Genomic DNA, 19,303 nt, shown 5'->3' with positions numbered 1-19,303 from the left:
AAGAATGAGATCGCAGATACAAGCGGCAGAAATGAGTTTCCTCCGCAGAGTGGCTGGGCGCACCCTTAGGGATAGGGTGAGGAGCTCAGTCACCCGGGAGGAGCTCGGAGTAGAGCCGCTGCTCCTCCGCATCGAGAGGAGCCAGTTGAGGTGGCTCGGGGATCTGTTCCGGATGCCTCCTGGACGCCTCCCTGGGAAGGTGTTCCGGGCTTGTCCCACTGGGAGGAGGCCTCGGGGCAGACCCAGGACACGTTGGAGAGACTATGTCTCCCGGCTGGCCTGGGAACGCCTTGGGGTTCCCCCAGAGGAACTGGAGGAGGTGTGCGGGGAGAGGGAAGTCTGGAGGACTCTGCTCGGACTGCTGCCCCCGCGACTCGGCCCCGGATAAAAGCGGAGGAAGATGGATGGATGGATAATATCTGCAGGAAAAGGAATCGTCTCTGTTAACTGTGAAAATGATTGTTCAAAAATACACAACAGACGTGTACGTGTAATTCCAACAGGTTGTTACGTAAATCCTTGAAACATTTTAAACAGTGAAAGCCAAATGACAACTGGGACATTTTACATTAGCAAGTAAATCTTTTCAGTTTTTCAGGTTGTCAACATAAATCTTGATTGTTACCCAGTATCCAGAGCTCACTTGGCCTCCCAGAAAAGAGAAGGAATCAGTTTATAGAGGAGACGGGAGGACAGTTCTGTCTTGTGTTCATTCTTTATTGTCTTTGTAACAGGAAATGGCTGAAACAGTACTGGCACCAGCAGGGGAAAAAAATCCATAAATAGACTGGTATCCACAAGTAAGATTTGCATTTTGGTCTAAAGTCATACAATACACACCCATTCTTTTTCTAACGGATCAGAACGGATCATCAGCCCGCCGAAGGTGTCCGGTTCCAGGTGCCGTCCAACCTGACAGGTAAAAATTCCTCCGTCCATCATTTCCGATGATTAAAAATCTTCATTCAACAAATAAATCCTAAAAAAACTGTCGTGCCAATAATAAAATAATGAAAATCAATAAGACCAACTAAAATAAAGACCGCATGGCAGTGTGCCTTAGGGATAGGGTACAGCTGTACCTCTCTGACTGTGTATCTAGCTGTATCTGGGTGTCTTTTTGGGCATCTCTTCTTGGCGTGTGTGTCTCTTGAACGTGTGTCCTGTGTGTACCCCCCTTGGACCTGGGTCTCTGGGTGTACCAGAGGTATCCCTTTTGGGCGTGCTAGTCGGAGTGTGTCTCTTTTAAACGTTACGTCTCTACGTGTAGCAAACGGGTGCATCCGGCTCCAGGTGCATCTTTGTGTGTGTGTGTGTGTATATATACTGTATATAGTGTGTGTGCGGATGACGATGTGGCTCTGCTTCCTCGTGAACTCCGTCCGACCCCCATCATCTCCTCCCTGAGCCGGACGACCGAGGAGCAACAAGCCAAGGCGCCGCTGCAGCTGCGCGCGCCGCACTCACGTCACGGGACGGCGCTGGAAAGAGCACGAAACGTCGCTTTTTAACACACACACACACGCGCGCGCGCGAACATCGTGTGCCGGTAAGTACGGAAAAAGCAGGTCTACGAACGTTTCCAGCACCTTTAGGTTCGACTGGAGGGGCGGCGGCGGCGGCGGGGGGGTGGGTGTCGAAGCTGTGTGAGGCGCGAGGACGCAATGGAGGCGCGCAGTGCGCGCGGCTGCGGCGGCACTACAGCAGAGTGTATGCAGTAATACATCCGTGCAGTCACACTCTGCTGTGTGTGTGTGTGTGTGTATCTTCATCTTCTCGTGTGCGCTGTCTAGTGTCTTCATACTACCTTATATTACGTGGTACGAGCTGCGATGGGGCGCCATGCTAAGCAAGCGCGCGGAGCCGCGCGCGACGACAAGAAGCCAAGGGGAGGAGTAAACAAATATTTCCCTCAGTGTTTGATAAAAAAAGTGAAGTCACTCTCTCTGCGTTTCTTCTTCTGCTTTCATTTAGTTGTATGAATAAAGTCCAAAAAAAGTGTTTTTTTTTTTTTTCTAACTTTCCAGAATGGTCTCGAAAGACAGAACTGACTGTTGTTGCGTGACAGTGTATAATAAATAATAATTTATGGAAAATGTATTTCATAAGTTTCTGACAACGCTGTGCAGAATCTTATAATGAAAACAGTAAGGAATTGGTGCTTCATCACTGACTCTAGCTGTCACGATCAGACGAAGTGATTTACAGCAGAGCAGTGTATTTTTACTGGGGTCATTCAAGGCAGGTACCTTTAATAAACAAGGGTGCTTCATCAACAGCTGGGAGTGGAATTTGAACCAACAACCTTCAGGTCCTTGTCCTGAACTCCTACATTACCTGCTGCTCCAACTCAGAGCACAAGATAGAACATTTTCTTTACATTTTAAAGGAATGTTAAAACTGCGAGGGGGATGCGGTGGCGCAGTGGGTTGGACCGCAGTCCTACTCTCCAGTGGGTTTGGGGTTCGAATCCCGCTTGGGGTGCCTTGCGGCAGACTGGCGTCCCGTCCTGGGTGTGTCCCCTCCCCCTCCAGCCTTACGCCCTGTGTTGCTGGGTTAGGCTCCGGTTCCCCGTGACCCCGTCAGGGACAAGCGGTTCTGAAAATGTGTGTGTGTGTGTGTGTGTGTGTGTGTGTGTGTGTTAAAACTGCAGGCTTTAGATGAGCCGGGGACTTATGTACACACAGTATTTAAAACCAGCAGTCTGCGGTGTCTAAGCGGTTATTTAGCGTTAAACATGCAAAAGCGGCTGTTAATAAAAAGTATATTCATAGAAAGCACACGCACTGTCAGAAACCTCTTATCTAGAGCAGGGTCACGGCAGACTGGAGCCTAACCTGGCAACACAGGGCATAAGGCTGGAAGGGGAGGGGACACACCTAGGACGGGATGCCAGTCCATCGCAAGGCACCCCAAGCAGGACTCAAACCCTAGACGAGTGGGACCTGAGCAAGCCTGCCGTGCCACCGCACCCCCCTCATAGAAATCATTATAACGCACACGGAGTCCGAAACCTTACCCGGCAACTCAGGGTCCAAAGCTGGAGGGGGAGGGGACACACCCAGGACGGGACGCCAGTCTATTGTAAGGCACCCCAAGCAGGACTCGAACCTTAGGCCTACCAGAGATCAGGACCCGGTCAAACCCGCTGCTGCACTCCCCCCCCCTTTATATCCCTATTAGACTAAACACATATCACAGATATATTAATAGTCAGTTGTTTTTCATGTTATTTCTTTGTGTACAGTTCTTTGAAAGGGAACGACTGCAGTTTTGGGCTCCTGTTGACATGGAAACACTTAATATTCAAGTCTTTTTGCGGGTACCCTTGTGGTATTCACGTGAGTCATATGATGCCTGCTCTTGTCGAGATCACTCTGGAGGAAAAGAAATTAATCACTTATGCAACAAACAGGTTTGATTTATACATGTATGAGCCATTACATGTCTTTGCTCATTGATATCTGTGCCTCAGTTTTTGTTTAGTATCAGGTAATGAATTGTGAGTTCATTTTAGCTTCATTTCACCAAGTGACTTTATGGAAGTTCGGACGAGGAAGGCCTACCGTGCTCTGGAACAATGGGCTGGGAAATTCGAAGGAACTCCTCTTATCTTGGTGACTTCAATGCTTTGCAGGCAAAATAGAGCAGTCCACCCGCTGTTTCCTGTTGAAACATTGAACTTTTTCATATCATCATGTTTGTTATGATAGATCCAGCTGAGATGCGCTGCAATCAAGGCAGGCTACAGAAAGCACAGCTTATTACTTATTTGTGCAATGGAACACAATTAATCGGAGTGCCCCCATCGTGCCATTCCTGCTGAATTAATCATGGCTGATTTGTTTCTCTGCTCATTCCTAAATCTGCAAATCTCATTCTTTCATTAGTCTATTGACTCACTGCAGGGTGTTTCTTTTTCATGTGTTCGCTCAGCATCAGGATAGCTAACATCTTAATGCACCCAGTATTATATAAGACATGCAGTCTCTGCACGCTACAATGAAATAGAACGCAATCTGCGTGTGTAACGTGTAACACATACTCCCAAACTGTGAAGACCCCCTTGTACTGTGGCTCAGTTCAACCAGCAATGCTAATATTCAAAATTAACATACTTATCAAGCACTGGTGGATATATGCATGTCATTAATACTGCAGTTGGAGTTGCTCAGATGGAAAATAGTAATATATTTCATTTTATCATACACGTCACTGAAGTAAAGCTTAAATAAACCGAAAGAGTATAAATATTTGCTCCGGCAGTAAAGTTTTACACTTTTTATAAACATATAAATAATGGGTCACAGCAACATGGATACAGAGGCAGCACACAAAGAAATTGCAAATACATCTTCATGCATAAAACAAAGGCCAAAGGTCAAAAGGTTACAGTATTTCACAGGTATGATCATGACCGCTGTCTAATAAGTTCAGCAGGGTCTCCAGACCTTCCATAATTCATCTGAATTGTCATGCAGATTAAATGTTAATTTTTCTAGCAGAAGAAATTTAAACTCTTCGGTCATCCACATGTTTACAGAGAGAACTTCAGGTTTGGTGCATGGCATTAAAATACATTTCCTTGTCAAGTATGTCACAGTTCTAGTTGTCAAATGCACAGCAGGTCCGAAAATATTTCAGGAAGACCTTTTATCTGTGAGGGGTTTGTACGCGACGTAGGTCAGTAATCGATGAGCAGCTTGTCACCAAGAGCACGGAGACAAAAGGCACCTGTTAATGTCCCTGAGCTGATAGAGGAGACCTCTCATCATCTCAGCCCTTCGAAGGTTCGATCTAAAGCATCTCACAATGCGGTCTCCTCAGCGAGGCATTCCTCTGTTCCTGCAGTGCACGCTGCGTCTATAATAAACTGCTGCTAATTACTGTGGTGTTGAAGGACAGCCTTGACGGGGGCAGAATAGACCTTCTAAAAATAGCTGTCAATGTTGTTCTTTTGACGTTTCACGCTTTTTCAGACGTTTCCGTGATCTGTCGAAGCGGCTCCCTGCGGGTCGGTCAGGGTCTATATGATTTATTTTTAAGACACTAATTAGTATGTGTTAGAGAATCTCAGTTGAACTTTGACTTATACAGGCGATTGTCCCTACAAGTTCAGGCTCGTCTTTGCGAGAAGTTTTTGAAGATGAAGAAGCTCTGAGATTGGCACTAAGGAAGTCGCACTTGTGTTCTGGTTGATGAACTCCTATGAACTTCCTTCTCCGGTTTGAGACGATGCAGCGTACTAACAGGCTGTTGGTGTCTTCTTCTTGCAGGCGCAGAGATGTCTCGCCTGTACAAGGATGATCAGGGCGACTGGCTGACGGTGTGTCTGAAGTACCTGCTGTTTGTTTTCAACTTCCTCTTCTGGGTGAGTTTGGTAAACCATGTCAGAGAGGGGCAACCGCGAGGGATGAGCTCCATGAAACTGTGCCAATGGGTCTCTTGAGCAGCTTTGCTCCCAGTTGCTAACCTAGATGGTAGAAGGTGTTCCCATTAACAGCACGGACTGCTCTCCGTCCGTCTGCAAGGTCGGCTCCTCTCGTGGTTTATGGACAGCTCTGAGAGCTGAAAGACCACTCCTTCCATTTACTTCTTTTAAACCCTTAACAGGGGCACCTGGTAGTGTAGTGGTTAGAACTGCTCCCTTTGGCTCTGAAGGCTGCTGGTTCAGATCTAATCTCCTGCTGTAGTACCCTCAAGCAAGGTACTTACCCCAAACTGCTGCAGCAAAAATTACCCAGCCACACAGCTGGGTAAATAGTGGTAGGTAGCTTGCCATTTTAAGTCACTTTGTAGAAATGAACGACTTCTGAGTTACTGCAATAATTAAGTAGTTCTGTTTTGTTGCTGTGCTGTATACCTGAAGATGGATGGATTGATGGATGGATGGATGGATGGATGGATGGATGGATGGATGGATGCACGCAAGGTGTGAATGCTCTTCTGCAAGAAAAAAGTTCCCAGAAAATTAATATTGGATCTGTATGATAATTCACATAAATTCTGGTCACCTTTTTGGATAGAGGCCTTCTTGGACCATGGTACTTGATCGCACTTTTGAAATATTGCCATCTTTTGCCCTTGTTTTATATATGGGAATACATTCATGGTCTCCTTGTGTTGAGTTTGTTGACACCTAGTTCTCCTGCTGTTAAAGAAAAATTAGATAGATAGATTAAATGCCGAAGAGCATCATCCTATTTGAGAGCCAGTGATTCTGTCTGCCTCTAAAACGCAGCTACTTTTTCTGGTAGTTCTCAATGAAATGGACTTACTGCACTTTAGGTCTTATAAAAAGATCAAAGCTGTGTGTCGTGCTGCGCTTTTCTCAGTTTTCCTTTTGTTTACTGTGTCCCCCATAGTGCCACATGCTGTTACTGGGCTATCAGGTGTCCATTATTTTCGAAGGCTCTGATTCAAACACGCACACACGGAGATATACGCACAGATGCCACTTTGGCTATAACATAACTTAGAATGTACTTTTAAAAGGATTTCTCTTCTGGAAACAAGTTAGGGAGTGATCTAGGATGTTTCCTTGCTTTTACCAGTGGAAAAACACTTAATCTCCTTGGCAGCGGAATGGTTCTGCTAATGGAGCACTCAGCGGATCCCATCTCTGTCCTTTACCACATGGGAAGTCTGCAGATGGGAGCAACCACGCCACCAAGTGCTCAGGATGTGCTTCTTCTTCCCCATCTCTCCATCATCTGCTGTTCTCTCTTTGGGATGCAGCCGGGGTTAGCGGGGGGGAGTAGTTATATAAAAATAGACCCCTATAGAACCAACCTGCGCTCAGAGAAGCTTGTTGGCTATTAAATAATATAAGCAGCTTTGAATTCTCCACACCAAGCTCAGAAGCCTTAGAAACCTCTTCCATGGGGATGTACGGTGGAGAAGAAGGAGGCTGATTTGAATGAGTTTGAAGTACAGAGTCATGGCTAAATGAAAAGAATATTTTTCATCACAGCCTCTGCCCTCCTCATGCCCCCTCCCATCCTATCTCTTGCCTTTCACTAGAATTTCATTTTCTCAGCTTGGTTCAGTCTCCTCAGCTCAGAACTTCGAGAGCCTCGATGTAAAAACTTCACGCAGTCTGATGGCTCTGGCAGGAACTGGTCACGGAAGCTCGCATGATGTCCCCCCCCCCCCACAACTTTTAGCTGGTCTGTTTATCTATGCAGATCTTCTTTTGCTTTGTGGCTCTTGAAATAAGTAATTATCCAACAGAGCGACTTTTCGAAACTACAGCCAGCAAGTGTACTACCGTACCATGGTTTCCAGCAGCTCAGGATAAAATTCATTCAGAAACGCGGAACGATGCCATAGTGCAATACCCAATGCATTAGGTGTAGAGACACACACACACATTAGCAGAACCGCTTGTCCCTTACAGGGTAACGGGGAACCGGAGCCTACCCGGCAACACAGGGCGTAAGGCCGGAGGGGGAAGGGGACACACCCAGGACGGGACGCCAGTCCGTCGCAAGGTACCCCAAGCGGGACTTGAACCCCAGACCCACTGGACAGCAGGACTGCGGTCCAACCCACTGCGCCACCGCACCCCCTCCAGGTGTAGAGACAGTGTATGTATTTAGTTCGTAACTTTCCCTTTATTGGCAGGGTCCACATTGGCATTTATTCCCTTTGGTGTCAACCAGTCATTTGTAGGGGTGTCTTACCTGAAATACTAAGAGGTGAGTCTGTGCTTAGTCATTTTTTAAAAAAAAAAACAGCTAACAGGGACGTACATTGTGTAAAAAGTACAGTTAGTTCACGAACAATAATGGGAGCTTGAGGGGCTTCATGTGTTTACTGTAGTAAAGGCTTGGCTTATGAATCATTTTTAAGATAAACCAAGCAGTTTATTACTCTTGGGGTATCACATTCATCCTTCTGCCCCCGTAATTGAAAGCCTGAAATCAAACTATCAAACCGGATTTGTGACGCATTTTACATTATTGCTTTTAATGAACCGTTGAGCTTCTCCGTTTTTATTGGACGCCTGAATCCAGTCCAGCCGATTCTGTGTCCAACTGATTTCAACAGTCTAATGTTTTACTTTGTCTTTGACCTTCAACCAGTAACTGGAATGACGCGCTCAATAAAGAGGCTATGCGTATTTTAAGCTTTTCAAAGTGTTAAGAGACATAGGACTAACGGTAAACTTCATGTAGGCGTGGTGGGAGGGGGCTTTTAGTGGGAGTTTTATTGCATTACTCTGGTGGTCCTGGTCAATGGACTATATAGCATTAGGCTTTTCCCCTCTCAGCCAAATCCGTCCTCAACAGCTCCTCATTTCTGTCAATCTGTAAATGTTGTCGCTTTAACAGCTTTTCGTTTATTAGCCTTTCTTCAGAACCCTTTGTCCAAATGGACTACGGTTCACTTAGATGTGCAGATTGCTTTTCCCTGGGACAAACACGATGTGTTATTACCTGGCCTTCGCAGCTCTCGGCCGCCGGACCGCTCAGCTGTTTTTGATCCCTGGACTCGTGATGCTGCGGGGCATCGGATGTGTTTGCTTTGTCCGCTGTCTGGTTAAATACGGTGTCGTCACTCTCCTCCCACAGCTTTTGTATAGCCAGCCTTCATATTTCAACACCTTCCACTAACATGTGTCTCCTTTTCACCGTCATCCAGTTTACCTGTATTAAATATCCCAGCGGACGCAGGGTTTAGCAAGCACGTGTAAGTGTAGTCAATTCTAGGTGTAATTTTGTTTTAAAACGCATTTCCACAGAAAAACAAAAGCCGTGTAAAATTGGCAAAAATTTTATTTTAGCAAAGGATTATTAAAGATGTTTCACGGTTCTGCTAAAAATGCGCTGTTGGATAAACTGTCAGCAATGATTAAACAAGGAAGGATCACCAGGGTGGTGATAAGTGGCACAGACTGTCGTGGCCACACACTTGGAAGGACGTAGTCCGTGAGTCACCGAAGTGAGTGGGGGGAAAAAAATGGTCAGAGATAAACGTTTTGACATTTCCTACCCTTAATCACCGCAGCGCCCGAGCTATATGTGTCTTCTGAGCCGGAATAATTTTGGGGAAAGTGCCTCACGGACGCCGTATTCTTTTCGATCGCTCCCGCACGATCGTCTCTCCGGCTGCTGGTACGTGACACCGCGGCCTCGAATCGGAGTGGAAGTTTGCCAAGCACCTGATCTCCCATCTTCAGGTGTGACCACCTTTACCGTGATTGCGGTCGCCTACCTGACGTCGCCTTCCTGCCCAACCACGGAGTCCCGTGCTCCTCCGAGCCACCCACACAGGAGACCCCATTAGTGTGGATAGGAAGTAAATGAGGTTAATTGCCACTGCCTTGACACACTTTCTGATATCTTTCCTAGCTAATTAGGTTTCATTTGGAAATGGAAAAGAATTGTTTTCTTAGTTTCAGTGTTTATGTTTGTTTTGAATTATGTCGGCGTCGTTGGAAATAACACCTCGAGCCCACTGTTTTGATTGCCTGGCATCGATTCTCGGAGAAACCGAGGTGTCGTTCGTGGCGGCGTGAACACGTTCTATTAACGTGCTGCTTAATCGACAGAACCTGTTCACGTTCCTCGCTGTAAGCTCTGTGCTTCACCTTGATTCCTCTCCTCCTCGCGTGTGTGTCCGTCCAGGTGGGTGGAGCTGCGGTGATGGCAGTGGGCATCTGGACGCTGATAGACAAGAGCGACTACCTGAGCCTGCTGGCTTCCAGCACCTTCGCTGCGTCGGCCTATATCCTCATCCTGGCAGGGGGCCTGGTCATGGTCACTGGCTTCCTGGGCTGCTGCGCTGTCATCCGGGAGCAGAGGAGCTGTCTGTCCGTGGTGAGTCCTGCTGCACCGAGATAAAGTGTAAAGAGTGGATTTAAGAGGGGGGTGAAGAAGAAAGTAAAGGAGAAAGTGACAGAGGAAGGAAGTGAGTTGGGCAGGTATTACCAATCATATGACATATTGCCAGTCTGCAGGATCTTTGCAAAGCATGGCCCAGGGTCTCCTTCATTCGTTTGTCTCCATTTACCCAGTGCAGGATTTCGTTTCCAGAAGGTAATATTACAGCATTATAAGCTGGATGAGGTGATTCGGTTCGTTTTATCGTCGTCGCACGAGTATAACGAAATTCCGTTTCTGCAGCTCCCAGCGTGTCGTGCAACACAGAAACAGAGAACATGCGGAACTGCAAAGGACGTAATAAATAGTATGCCGCATGTAATGACTGGAGACATAAACCCAAAAGAGTAAGACAGTTTGTGGAAAAAGAGTGAAAAATAAGCAGCGATTAGAAACATTGCAGAGACAGGGAACACTTTGAGGAAATGGGTACAGTGCAGAGCTACAGTAATGTCACCGTATCTATGGTATGGGGGTATAAGTTGTCACTGGTGGAGCTTTAAATGGTCAGGTTGCGTAGAGAAGTCCTGATCCAGCAGATTGTTGCGAGTTCTCAGGACAGGAGGGAAGCGCACATGAATTCTGTCTCGTGGCTCACATATGTGGTCTCCTGCTCCAGCTTCTGTCGGAAATTGACCGGTCCTGTCACTCGGCCTGTGCGCGAAAACCCGTTCTGGACCACTAAGGTGCCGCCGCAGAGCGTGTTGCTGTTGAATCCTGGTCCCCGGTGTCTGACTGGGGGTGTTCTGGGCCCAGGTGATAACATCCTCTGGGAGAGCCAGCAGACTCCGCATTCTCTCGGAGATAGAAGTGCTGGGGGGGGGGGGGGCTGTGCTGGAGCGGCCAAGGACACCTGGCTGCATGAGCTAAAAATAAGCACTTGTGATGGGTAATATTATCCACCTCCCCCCTCCATCCCCCGCACCACGCTCTCCCGCTTCCCTGCGTGTGACACTTTCGGGGCTTCTGGGTCCTGTGAGGAAAGGGATGTACCGCATTGCCAAGAACCAGGGTGCAGAGGGTCGAATGTTGAGATGAGACTGTATGTTGATGAGGGTCTGGAGCGCTTCTGGAGCCCGAACGGGCCGGTGGCTTCTGCAGAGGGTAAAGCGCAGTGCCAGTGCCGCAGTGATTTGGTGCTGAAGTAAATGCGGCTCAACGAACAGACCAGTGCCCTTTTGTTATTATATGTACTGTCAAGAATTTAATCCAGAGAATGAGCTGCTGGCATGCAGAATTGATTATGCGACCATGAATGTGCAATTTTAGGTTGCAGTATAGAAGTCGGTTCCAGGAAGTCTGGCGCTGCTGTGTGATGTGATATAACCCCCCCCACACACGTGGAAAATACTGTGTGTGAATATTTTTTAATGAGTTTTTTATTGTCTTTCAGAGGTTTAAGTGTCTAAACTGAAGCAGTTCAGTGTATAGTGGGCTTCAGCTGCACATCACCCTTCTTCCAGATTTTCATGAAGGCAGCAGGGAGTGAGGTGGTTAAGATAAAGTTTCACGTCAAAGAGGCCCCCTGCTGCGGTACTTTTTTGATACTTTTCAAGGTTCCTGAATTAATGTGGCAAAATATTGAGCTTCATAAACTGGGCAAAATGTCATCTTTTTTTTTTTCAAAACAAAAAAAAATCGATGGACACAATCAAAGTAAGACGTTTGATGAAGTTGTGTTGTCTCTATGATTGGTTAGAGTTGCCATGTTCTTGTATCGCTTTTTTTGCCTTGTGTCACGGACTGATTTGTCATTTTGTCATGTTTCGGGTGATCTTGCTGACAGCTCGCGATACGGGTGGCGCTTTGCTTTATCTTTGTTTTTCAGTGGTGAAACTGGGGTGAGACTCTCATCTTGTTACCTGTCCCCTCCAGGTACTCCTGTCCCTTTTCCCCATTAAAGTTCAATAATAGTTTCCTCTTACACACCGCTGGCAGAAATTCCCTACCCCACCTTTCCCATTTTCTCGCAGTGGTTTTTTTCTCATCTCCGTTCTCCTTTTTGCCTTTACGTTTAACTTCTTGACACGCTGTTAGCCGGGCCTTGGCGCACCAGGTGTTCTGCATAATAAGGGACGTGACATTCAGTCGTGCTGTGTTCTTCACCGTAGGACATACAAACTTGCTGTGTTTGGTGTTCATACTGCAGCGGCTGTAGGATTTTGGAGTAGCCTTCTCCCTGGGCCTGAACATCACCTTTTCCCTCTTAAATTGTGTAATTCATAGCTTTAACAGTACACAGCACAAGAGTACTCAGTGGATTAGTACTGATTTGTTAGGGTCGGGGTTAGGATTACAGATAGGGTTATGTTAGTGCGAGGTTTAGGGTTTGGGGTTAAGGTTGGAGGGGGGCATGGTGGCGCAGCAGGTTTTGGCCGGGTCCTGCTCTCTGGTGGGTCAGGGGTTCGAGTCCTGCTTGGGGTGCCTTGTGACAGACTGGCGTGGCCCCCGGATTCGTGTCCCCGCCAGCCCTGCGCCCTGTGCTGCCGGGCTAGGCTCCGGCTCGCTGCGACCCTGCTCGGGACGAGCGGCTTCAGACGGTGTGTGTGGGTTAAGGTTGGGGATAGGATTAAGTTTGAGTTAGGGGTAGAATTAGGGTTTGGGCTAAGATTAGAGTTTGAAGTTATGGTTAGGTTTGTGGTTTTTGTCTTTATCACATTATATTTAACTGAAGGTTCAGAGCGAATATCAGTTATGCAAGTGTAAATGACATTTTCTTATACACATGAGAATACAGTTGAGTTCTGAGGAGGAGTAACCACATGTTACACCCCCGAAGGGTCTTTTTCTGAAACTTGGACCGTTGAGGCAGCTGGTACATGGAGATCGATTGGCCTACGTCCCGTTTGCCACAGGCTCTGGTGCAAAACGGCACTTCTCCCTGTAGCCGACAGGGCTTGAAATAAGTTGGCTGGATGAGAGCTCTCATCGCGGCCTACATCCGTTAAAGCCGTCGTTGGATGAGGTCCACCCTCACCTGCCACCAAGTTGACATTTGCTTAAGGGCGAACACACACCAGCTCTCACGGGAGATAGTCACTGTGGCAGATACTATCGCACTGTTTCATCTGGAACCCTCCTCGTGAACGGTGTGCTTAAATAAAATATAGCCTCGATTCATCCCTCTTTGCCTTTCCAGCATGAATAACTATTCATGGTTTTGGCTGAAACACAGAGAATTCACAATGAGTGAGTTGCATGTGCCATCCCCTCTCGCTGGCATTGGGTGCAAATGTTGCTGTACTTTACACCTCCATTCATAAAGATGCCTTCCTGAAGAAGGTTACAGATGTTCTCAGGGTGCTCCTCTCCTGGTTTTTGCCCTCACTGTAGTCATCTCCAGTCTTTTCTTCGACTTAGCTGTTCATTTCAAGTCCCTGCAAGGTCCAGGAAGAAGGAAGGTGAGGGCGAGCACTCACAGGTCTCCTCACAGTAGAGCTGTCCACTCTTGGAGGAACCGCTCAACACGGTTAATGTACTTCAGAGGTTTGAACCTGGTGAACTCCCAGCCACAAGTTGGGAGGGGATGTAGTTCAAACCACAGCTTATGTGATAGGTTTCACAATGACTGACTTTACCTGTTGAATCGTTGTAAAATTTTTATTGTCCCTAGTGTACACCCAAGAAATGTCAATAAAATATGAAAAAAATCTGACTCCTGGAACCTTTTGAATGGTTGAAACATGCAAGCCTAGGGTCAACCCATATTTCACTCCATGCTGTCTCCGGGAAGCATGGTAATGATGGACCTTTCATCACCTTCTGATATTAATGAGATCCTCTTCCGCATGAGTAACCATTTTTTAACATCTACACATTGAACTAGAAACTTTCAGTTCCCCTCATTCATTTTCTGACTTTCCCCGGGTTCTCAGTATTCTAATTAATCAGAAATGTTTCAACTTATAAATAGATCCCCAGTCTCTGTGCTCTGCCGTTGTGCTAATACCTGCGTTGCATACAGTTCGGCGAATTTGCACTTGCTTGCAGGTCAGCCTGTTTTTGAGACCATGGCTACAGCATCTGCAGTGTTTTTGTCTGTTTCTGTGTCCAGCACTGTCAGATAAGATAATGGGTAGATTGGCTGTTTCATCTGCCATTACTGTGGTATTTTATGTATTAATGGACTCCTCTCTACTACTGAGTTGTTGAGTTCAGACCCTGATTCATTGCAAGGTTGTCTGTAGTTCGAAGGAGCAGGGACGATGAGCTCTTCTGGATATGGTCCCTCACCACCGGCAGCTTTATGTGAGGCTGAAGGAGGTGTGTCACACCCACAGGCTCAGCAACAGCACCTGTTGCCAATTAGCACGGCGCAGTATGAAGGCTGCACCGTCACGGCAACGGGTGCGAAATCTCCAACGCCCACCGGTTGGCTTGTGCATTCAGCGTCTTGTTTTCCCAGTACCCTATTCCCTGTGTAACGTTCCTGCTTCTCCTGGCTTTTTTGACCTTGGCTTGTTCACCCGTTTCCTGAGTATCGCTTCGCCCCTGAAATGACGTTCGTCCCTCGGAAGATCCTCGCCTGTTCCCGACCTCCGTCTCTGATTGTTCCCGTGTTTTTGACCCTGAAACATCAGCACCCGCACCTGGGTCCAAACCCTACCTCCCGTCTCCTGTCCGCGATCATGACAAGGTGTCAGCTGTCTGTCTCATTGTCATTAACAAGCACCCTGGTTGATGCATGTGGAAGACAAACTCATACCCTGTGATCGGCATCATAAGTTGCCCCTCCCCCATGGCGTTTAAACTTAGCATGCTGCGATCTTCAGTTATTACTAATGAGTTATAAGCTGCTTCCTTTTTAGTGTTCTCCAAACCAAGCAGTGAAATATAATATAAATAATTCTGAAGAGTGTTTTCTAGGAGTTAAATGCACGACTGAACCGTTCTGCAAGGTACTTTGATTTGATGAGAGGGAATGTCGCAATACGTAATAAGTTTTTAGATAACGTTATTTTCAATACTCCTGGTACCACGGGTCAAAGATTTAATGTTCATTGATGGTTTGCTGAAGCTCTCATTTTTAGTTTACAATGGGTCTTAAATGCCCTTTCCAGTGCAGCTGTCTGCAGCCTTTTCTGCCACTAAATCATGGGCTTAAATGGTTATCTGGGTGCCACCAATGTTTTTTACTTGAATTTCATTTTAACCAAGGCATGCCACCTCTGTCTGTGTGGACCCCATCAGCCGAGCTGGGCCATCAGCAGTAGCACCGGGTCCTCGGGTCCACGGCTCCGGGCCAACCGGCCCAGATTAAGTGCAGCCGTGCGGTGCCTGTGAGCTGATAAATGAACTGACAGCCCATTACCCGTCCTCATTTCTTACCTTGGAGTTGTGGGGGAATGGAAAAAGTAAAGTGACATTGCAGCAGTCTTATTTTAGTAAGGCCTTAATGTAATGTATTAGCCGGAAAGTAGATGTGGGTTGAAGCAAGAGGGTGTGTGATTTGAAGGGTTTGCCGCAGAGCTGGGGGGTCAGCAGAGCAGGTAAGATTTAAAAATCCTCGTTACAAACTGTTCTCAATAAAACTGGCAATATAAAGCTGTCTCCAAGAGAGCAAAACCAGAAGAAGGACCTTGTCAATGTGGCTTAGAAACACTGCTGTAGACACATACGGATGGCCAGCGGAGGAGTCCTCGGTGACTTGCTCTGGAGGCTGCACTTGGGCCTAGATGGGTTCAAAGGACTCATGTCCTTCCAGTCCTGGTTGTTTTTCTCCATGAACTGATGAGAACCATCTGTGCCAGGATGTGTGTTGGGGACACTTGCGTCCTGCTGCTTTGACAAGTGACACTAATTATCCCTGCATGAGAAATGTGCAAAGTGTGAAAGCCTCTCTCTCTCTCTCTCTCTACATTTGGTCACAGATCTTGCAGATTGATTCTTGAAGCGTGGGCTCCTTCCTTCCTTCCTTCCTTCCTTCCTTCCTCATCTCTTTCCTCACCTTGATTAGATTTCCAATGCTTGCCTTTAACGATCAGATAGTGTCCTGTGCACCATTGCACCTGCAAACTTTGTGTTATTCCATTCAAGTGACTGTTTATTTCCAATTGCTAGCACACGTAAAAGTAAGTGTTCTGGGAGTACAAAGGAAAAAGAAAGCAGACTTTAAAAAAAAAAATAGTGGTACAGCATGAAAATATAACTGTACTGTATTTGCATTATTATTTTTTGTGTTATTTTAACACAAATCATCTGTGCAGATAATGATAAAATGTAACAAAACATTTTTATACAATGTAGCTGTCACGTCCATACCCGCACCACAATCAAAAAGCACTTGACATCAGTCGGGCACCTGATGACAATCAGAGCGCTCAGCTTTAAAAGACCCTCCTCAGCCCCTTCGCACTCACAGGATCTCATCAAGACAACCGTCCCCCTTTGTGCCTATGTCCTGTTTTCCTTCGCCCCTAGTTCCTATTCTTGGTTCCCTAGCTTCTGACCATTCGCCTCGCCCCCTGACTTTGTCGACGGATCTTTGCTCTCCCTCTGACTGCCAATCAACCGACTCTTCACTCATCCCTAACAACGACAACTCGCCTGTTCCAACTAAATGATCCTGCACTTGGGTCCAGCCTTCCCTGCGGCCAAGGTTCTGCGTGACAGTAGCATTCTTGCGTGACGAACTGTTTTGAGATTTTGGATAGTGAAGTCGACTTACGATGGGGTCATCAGAATGAAATCTCGACATAAGCCGTGAATCACCTCTATGAAATTTGCAGTTATAAAAATTTTGAGCACATAACGCCTACTCATTGTGGGCTTTTTCAGCATCTTTTGACCTGCACCCTCCCCAAGGTAAAACTGAATAAAAATTCAACATGTATTGTGGTCAGAGTAGCCTGCCAAAAATTTCCAGAACCTGTTGAACAGTTTTAATAACATTTTATTACATGTAAACTGGTATTATCTTGTTTTACATCTGAAACCTGTTACATAGACGTTATTGCTTACCTGTTAATTCTAGTCTCCGTGCATTTACAGAAGCTGTGTGAAGATCATCCAGTTTCATGGTGGTGAACATGAGGTTTATGTTCTCCCATGAGGGCACTATCATGCAGACGTCTTCCTGCAGGTCATTACACAGTTTTATGTGGGTTTGAATAATATACTTCTGGCCAGAGAGAGAGAGAGATGGTGTACCCCGAAGGAAGATCAGGCCTTTGATTGCCAGGTCAGTCAATCATGGCACTGAGAAACACTATCACTCTTAACAATAAATATTTGTACTGAGGGTGAGGAATCAGTGTTTGGACAAGAGCTGTTGTATACCTTGGCTCAGCCAGAGAAATCATTCACACCCGTTCCCTGACTGCCCCTAATGGTCACCCAAGGACCTCTGTAGAACCCTTTCCCCTAGGGCTGTGTGGTCTGACTCCAGTCTCAGTTTCCCCTGTTCTGCTGTGAAGACGTGCCAAGCCGCCAGTGCCGCAATCTGACTCTCCAGGTCCATCCTTTTCCATCCTCATCTCCGGGAATTTAATGGTCATTCCGAGGGAAGGGGCATCCACCGCTCCCGTAAACCGGGGAAGTGCTCTTTTAAAAAGGCCTTTAAGTGCCGCGGAAGTCATGCTAGGCAGCTGGGATGAGGTCAGGGATGTTGCAGGAAAGTTGACACTTGGTCATCTGGTTTGTTTCGGTGTTGACCTTTGCTGACCATAAGGCACTTTGTAGTGTGGACAACCCCTGTTCCCTTTCGTCTGCTCTCAGCTGCGGTGCCCTGAATGCACCTTTCCAGGCAGATAATACTTCACTTATTTTTGTAGCCTTATACAGGGTTTCATTGGTGCGCCAGGGGCCCTGTTCGCACGTGCTTTCTAAAGCGCTGAAGACTAATACTTGTACGTACCATAGCTCGGCTGTACGTGTTTCGGTCCCGGACACATTTGGTTGTGGCTGGGAAACACGCAAATGTTCTTCATCGATGGACTTGAGCAACGCTCTACTTGTGCGCCAGGCAAGGAGACGAACGTGGGAAAAGGGGCGGTTTCTGTTTTGGTCACAGCGTTCTGTGAAGTAGTTCAGACCTGTCGGCTCTGGAAAGCGTCACGCGGCAAGATGCGCGGAGCCTTTGTCGGACAGCGTGTCTGGTTTTGCTCACAGATTCCTTGTTGGGATTAAGTCAAGGGGCCGCTAATTGTCGATCGCCTGACCGTCTCTGCCTGTGTACATAACAGCGGATTAACCCGAGCGTAGCACCTTTTCCCATGTTTGCACATGCACCTTCACGCCTGTGTTGGCGCGCCTGTATGCCTCTGTCTTGATGACGATTTTAATGTAATCTCACAGACGTGTCCTTTGAAGCTGCTCACATTTTTTTGTCCAGCCCAAGTATAACAAGTTACAGAGGCTCTTCGTGTTACCAGCAATCCGGTTACACATTTTCAAAGATATGAATATTTTTGCTGATTTTTTTTTTTTTTTTTTTAAAACAACTGAATTTCCTTCACTTTTCTGAAATTGTGTCTGTTGCGGAGGGCAACCTGCATTTTTGCCTCTTGACATAACACGTATCAAAGCTGATAAGTCTTGCAGCAGTTTTTCCACATAGCATTCATGAAGGGTCTCAGAAGCAGCCTCTTTTGAACCCGCTTCTCTCGTGATCGCCTCACAACTCCACAAATTTGCATAACGCCATCTGTCACCATCACCTTTGCATTTCCTGTCAGGCTCAATTCTATATGCGGCTGCTTTTGTGACCTCCATCGGCGAAAAAGGTGGTATCGGACAAACTGGCCGTGCTTTAACAACTGCGTGTCTGCATCGAAAACCCTTTGCTTGCTGTGAAGTGCACTTATTTTGACCAAGTTGTACATCCCATTGGAGAAAGGGTAACACTGACAGCTTTACCCAAGTCTTTTACGGAACCTAACCCGCAAATATCCTGAGGGACGTCAGTATTAAACTTCACTTGGGCGTTGGCAGCAAGCATGTTGGATAAAGGGGCTTTGGATTTATGAACAAATTGAAATACGTTAAGACTTCCAGTGCCGGTTGTGTTTCTAAGCTGAGGAGACAGTGGATATGGATGTCCCATCAATGGCGTTGTCTTATTTTGTTGGGTGAGGAAGCAGCCGGGTCAGTTTCTGTCACAAGCGTCTCACTGTTTGGCATGTGATGTGTCGTCCGTCTCTCTGTCTCCTGCTGTTGTGTGTTGAAGGGTGATTCTGGACAGCTGGTAGTGTAGTGGTTAGAGCAACTGCTTTTGGACCCAAAGGTTGCAGGTTCAAGCCTCACCTCCAGCTGTAGTACCCTTGAGCAAGGTACTTACCCTGAATTGCTCCAGTAAAAATTACCCAGCTGTATAAATGGGTAAATAATTGTAACCTTAACATTGTAAGTTGCTTTGAAGAAAAGTGTCAGCGAAATGTAGAACGTTTTGCTCGTCTGTGTGTGAATTCCCATGTTCC

General features: G+C 46.7%; 1 protein-coding gene across 6 annotated transcripts in view; it reads left to right on the top strand.

The window, feature by feature from the left end:
* Positions 1-825: 825 nt before the first annotated feature.
* The window catches only part of tspan11 (tetraspanin 11), a 39,949-nt gene continuing 21,471 nt past the window's right edge, over positions 826-19,303 (top strand). For 4 of the 6 annotated variants that reach the window (XM_029249863.1, XM_018747602.2, XM_018747603.2 and 1 more), the window contains exons 1-4: positions 826-919; positions 1,337-1,549; positions 5,277-5,371; positions 9,633-9,824. In XM_029249863.1, coding sequence (XP_029105696.1) covers positions 5,285-5,371; positions 9,633-9,824 — 279 coding nt within the window. In that variant the 5' untranslated portion in view covers positions 826-919; positions 1,337-1,549; positions 5,277-5,284. Of the gene's footprint in view, positions 920-1,308; positions 1,550-5,276; positions 5,372-9,632; positions 9,825-19,303 lie in introns of those variants that run through there. The other 2 variants (XM_018747601.2, XM_018747600.2) reach the window with 2 other exon arrangements.

The sequence above is a fragment of the Scleropages formosus genome, chromosome 2 (genome assembly GCF_900964775.1).
Source record: "Scleropages formosus chromosome 2, fSclFor1.1, whole genome shotgun sequence".
Lineage (NCBI taxonomy): Eukaryota > Metazoa > Chordata > Actinopteri > Osteoglossiformes > Osteoglossidae > Scleropages > Scleropages formosus.
This window is presented reverse-complemented; position numbering and strand designations above follow the sequence as displayed.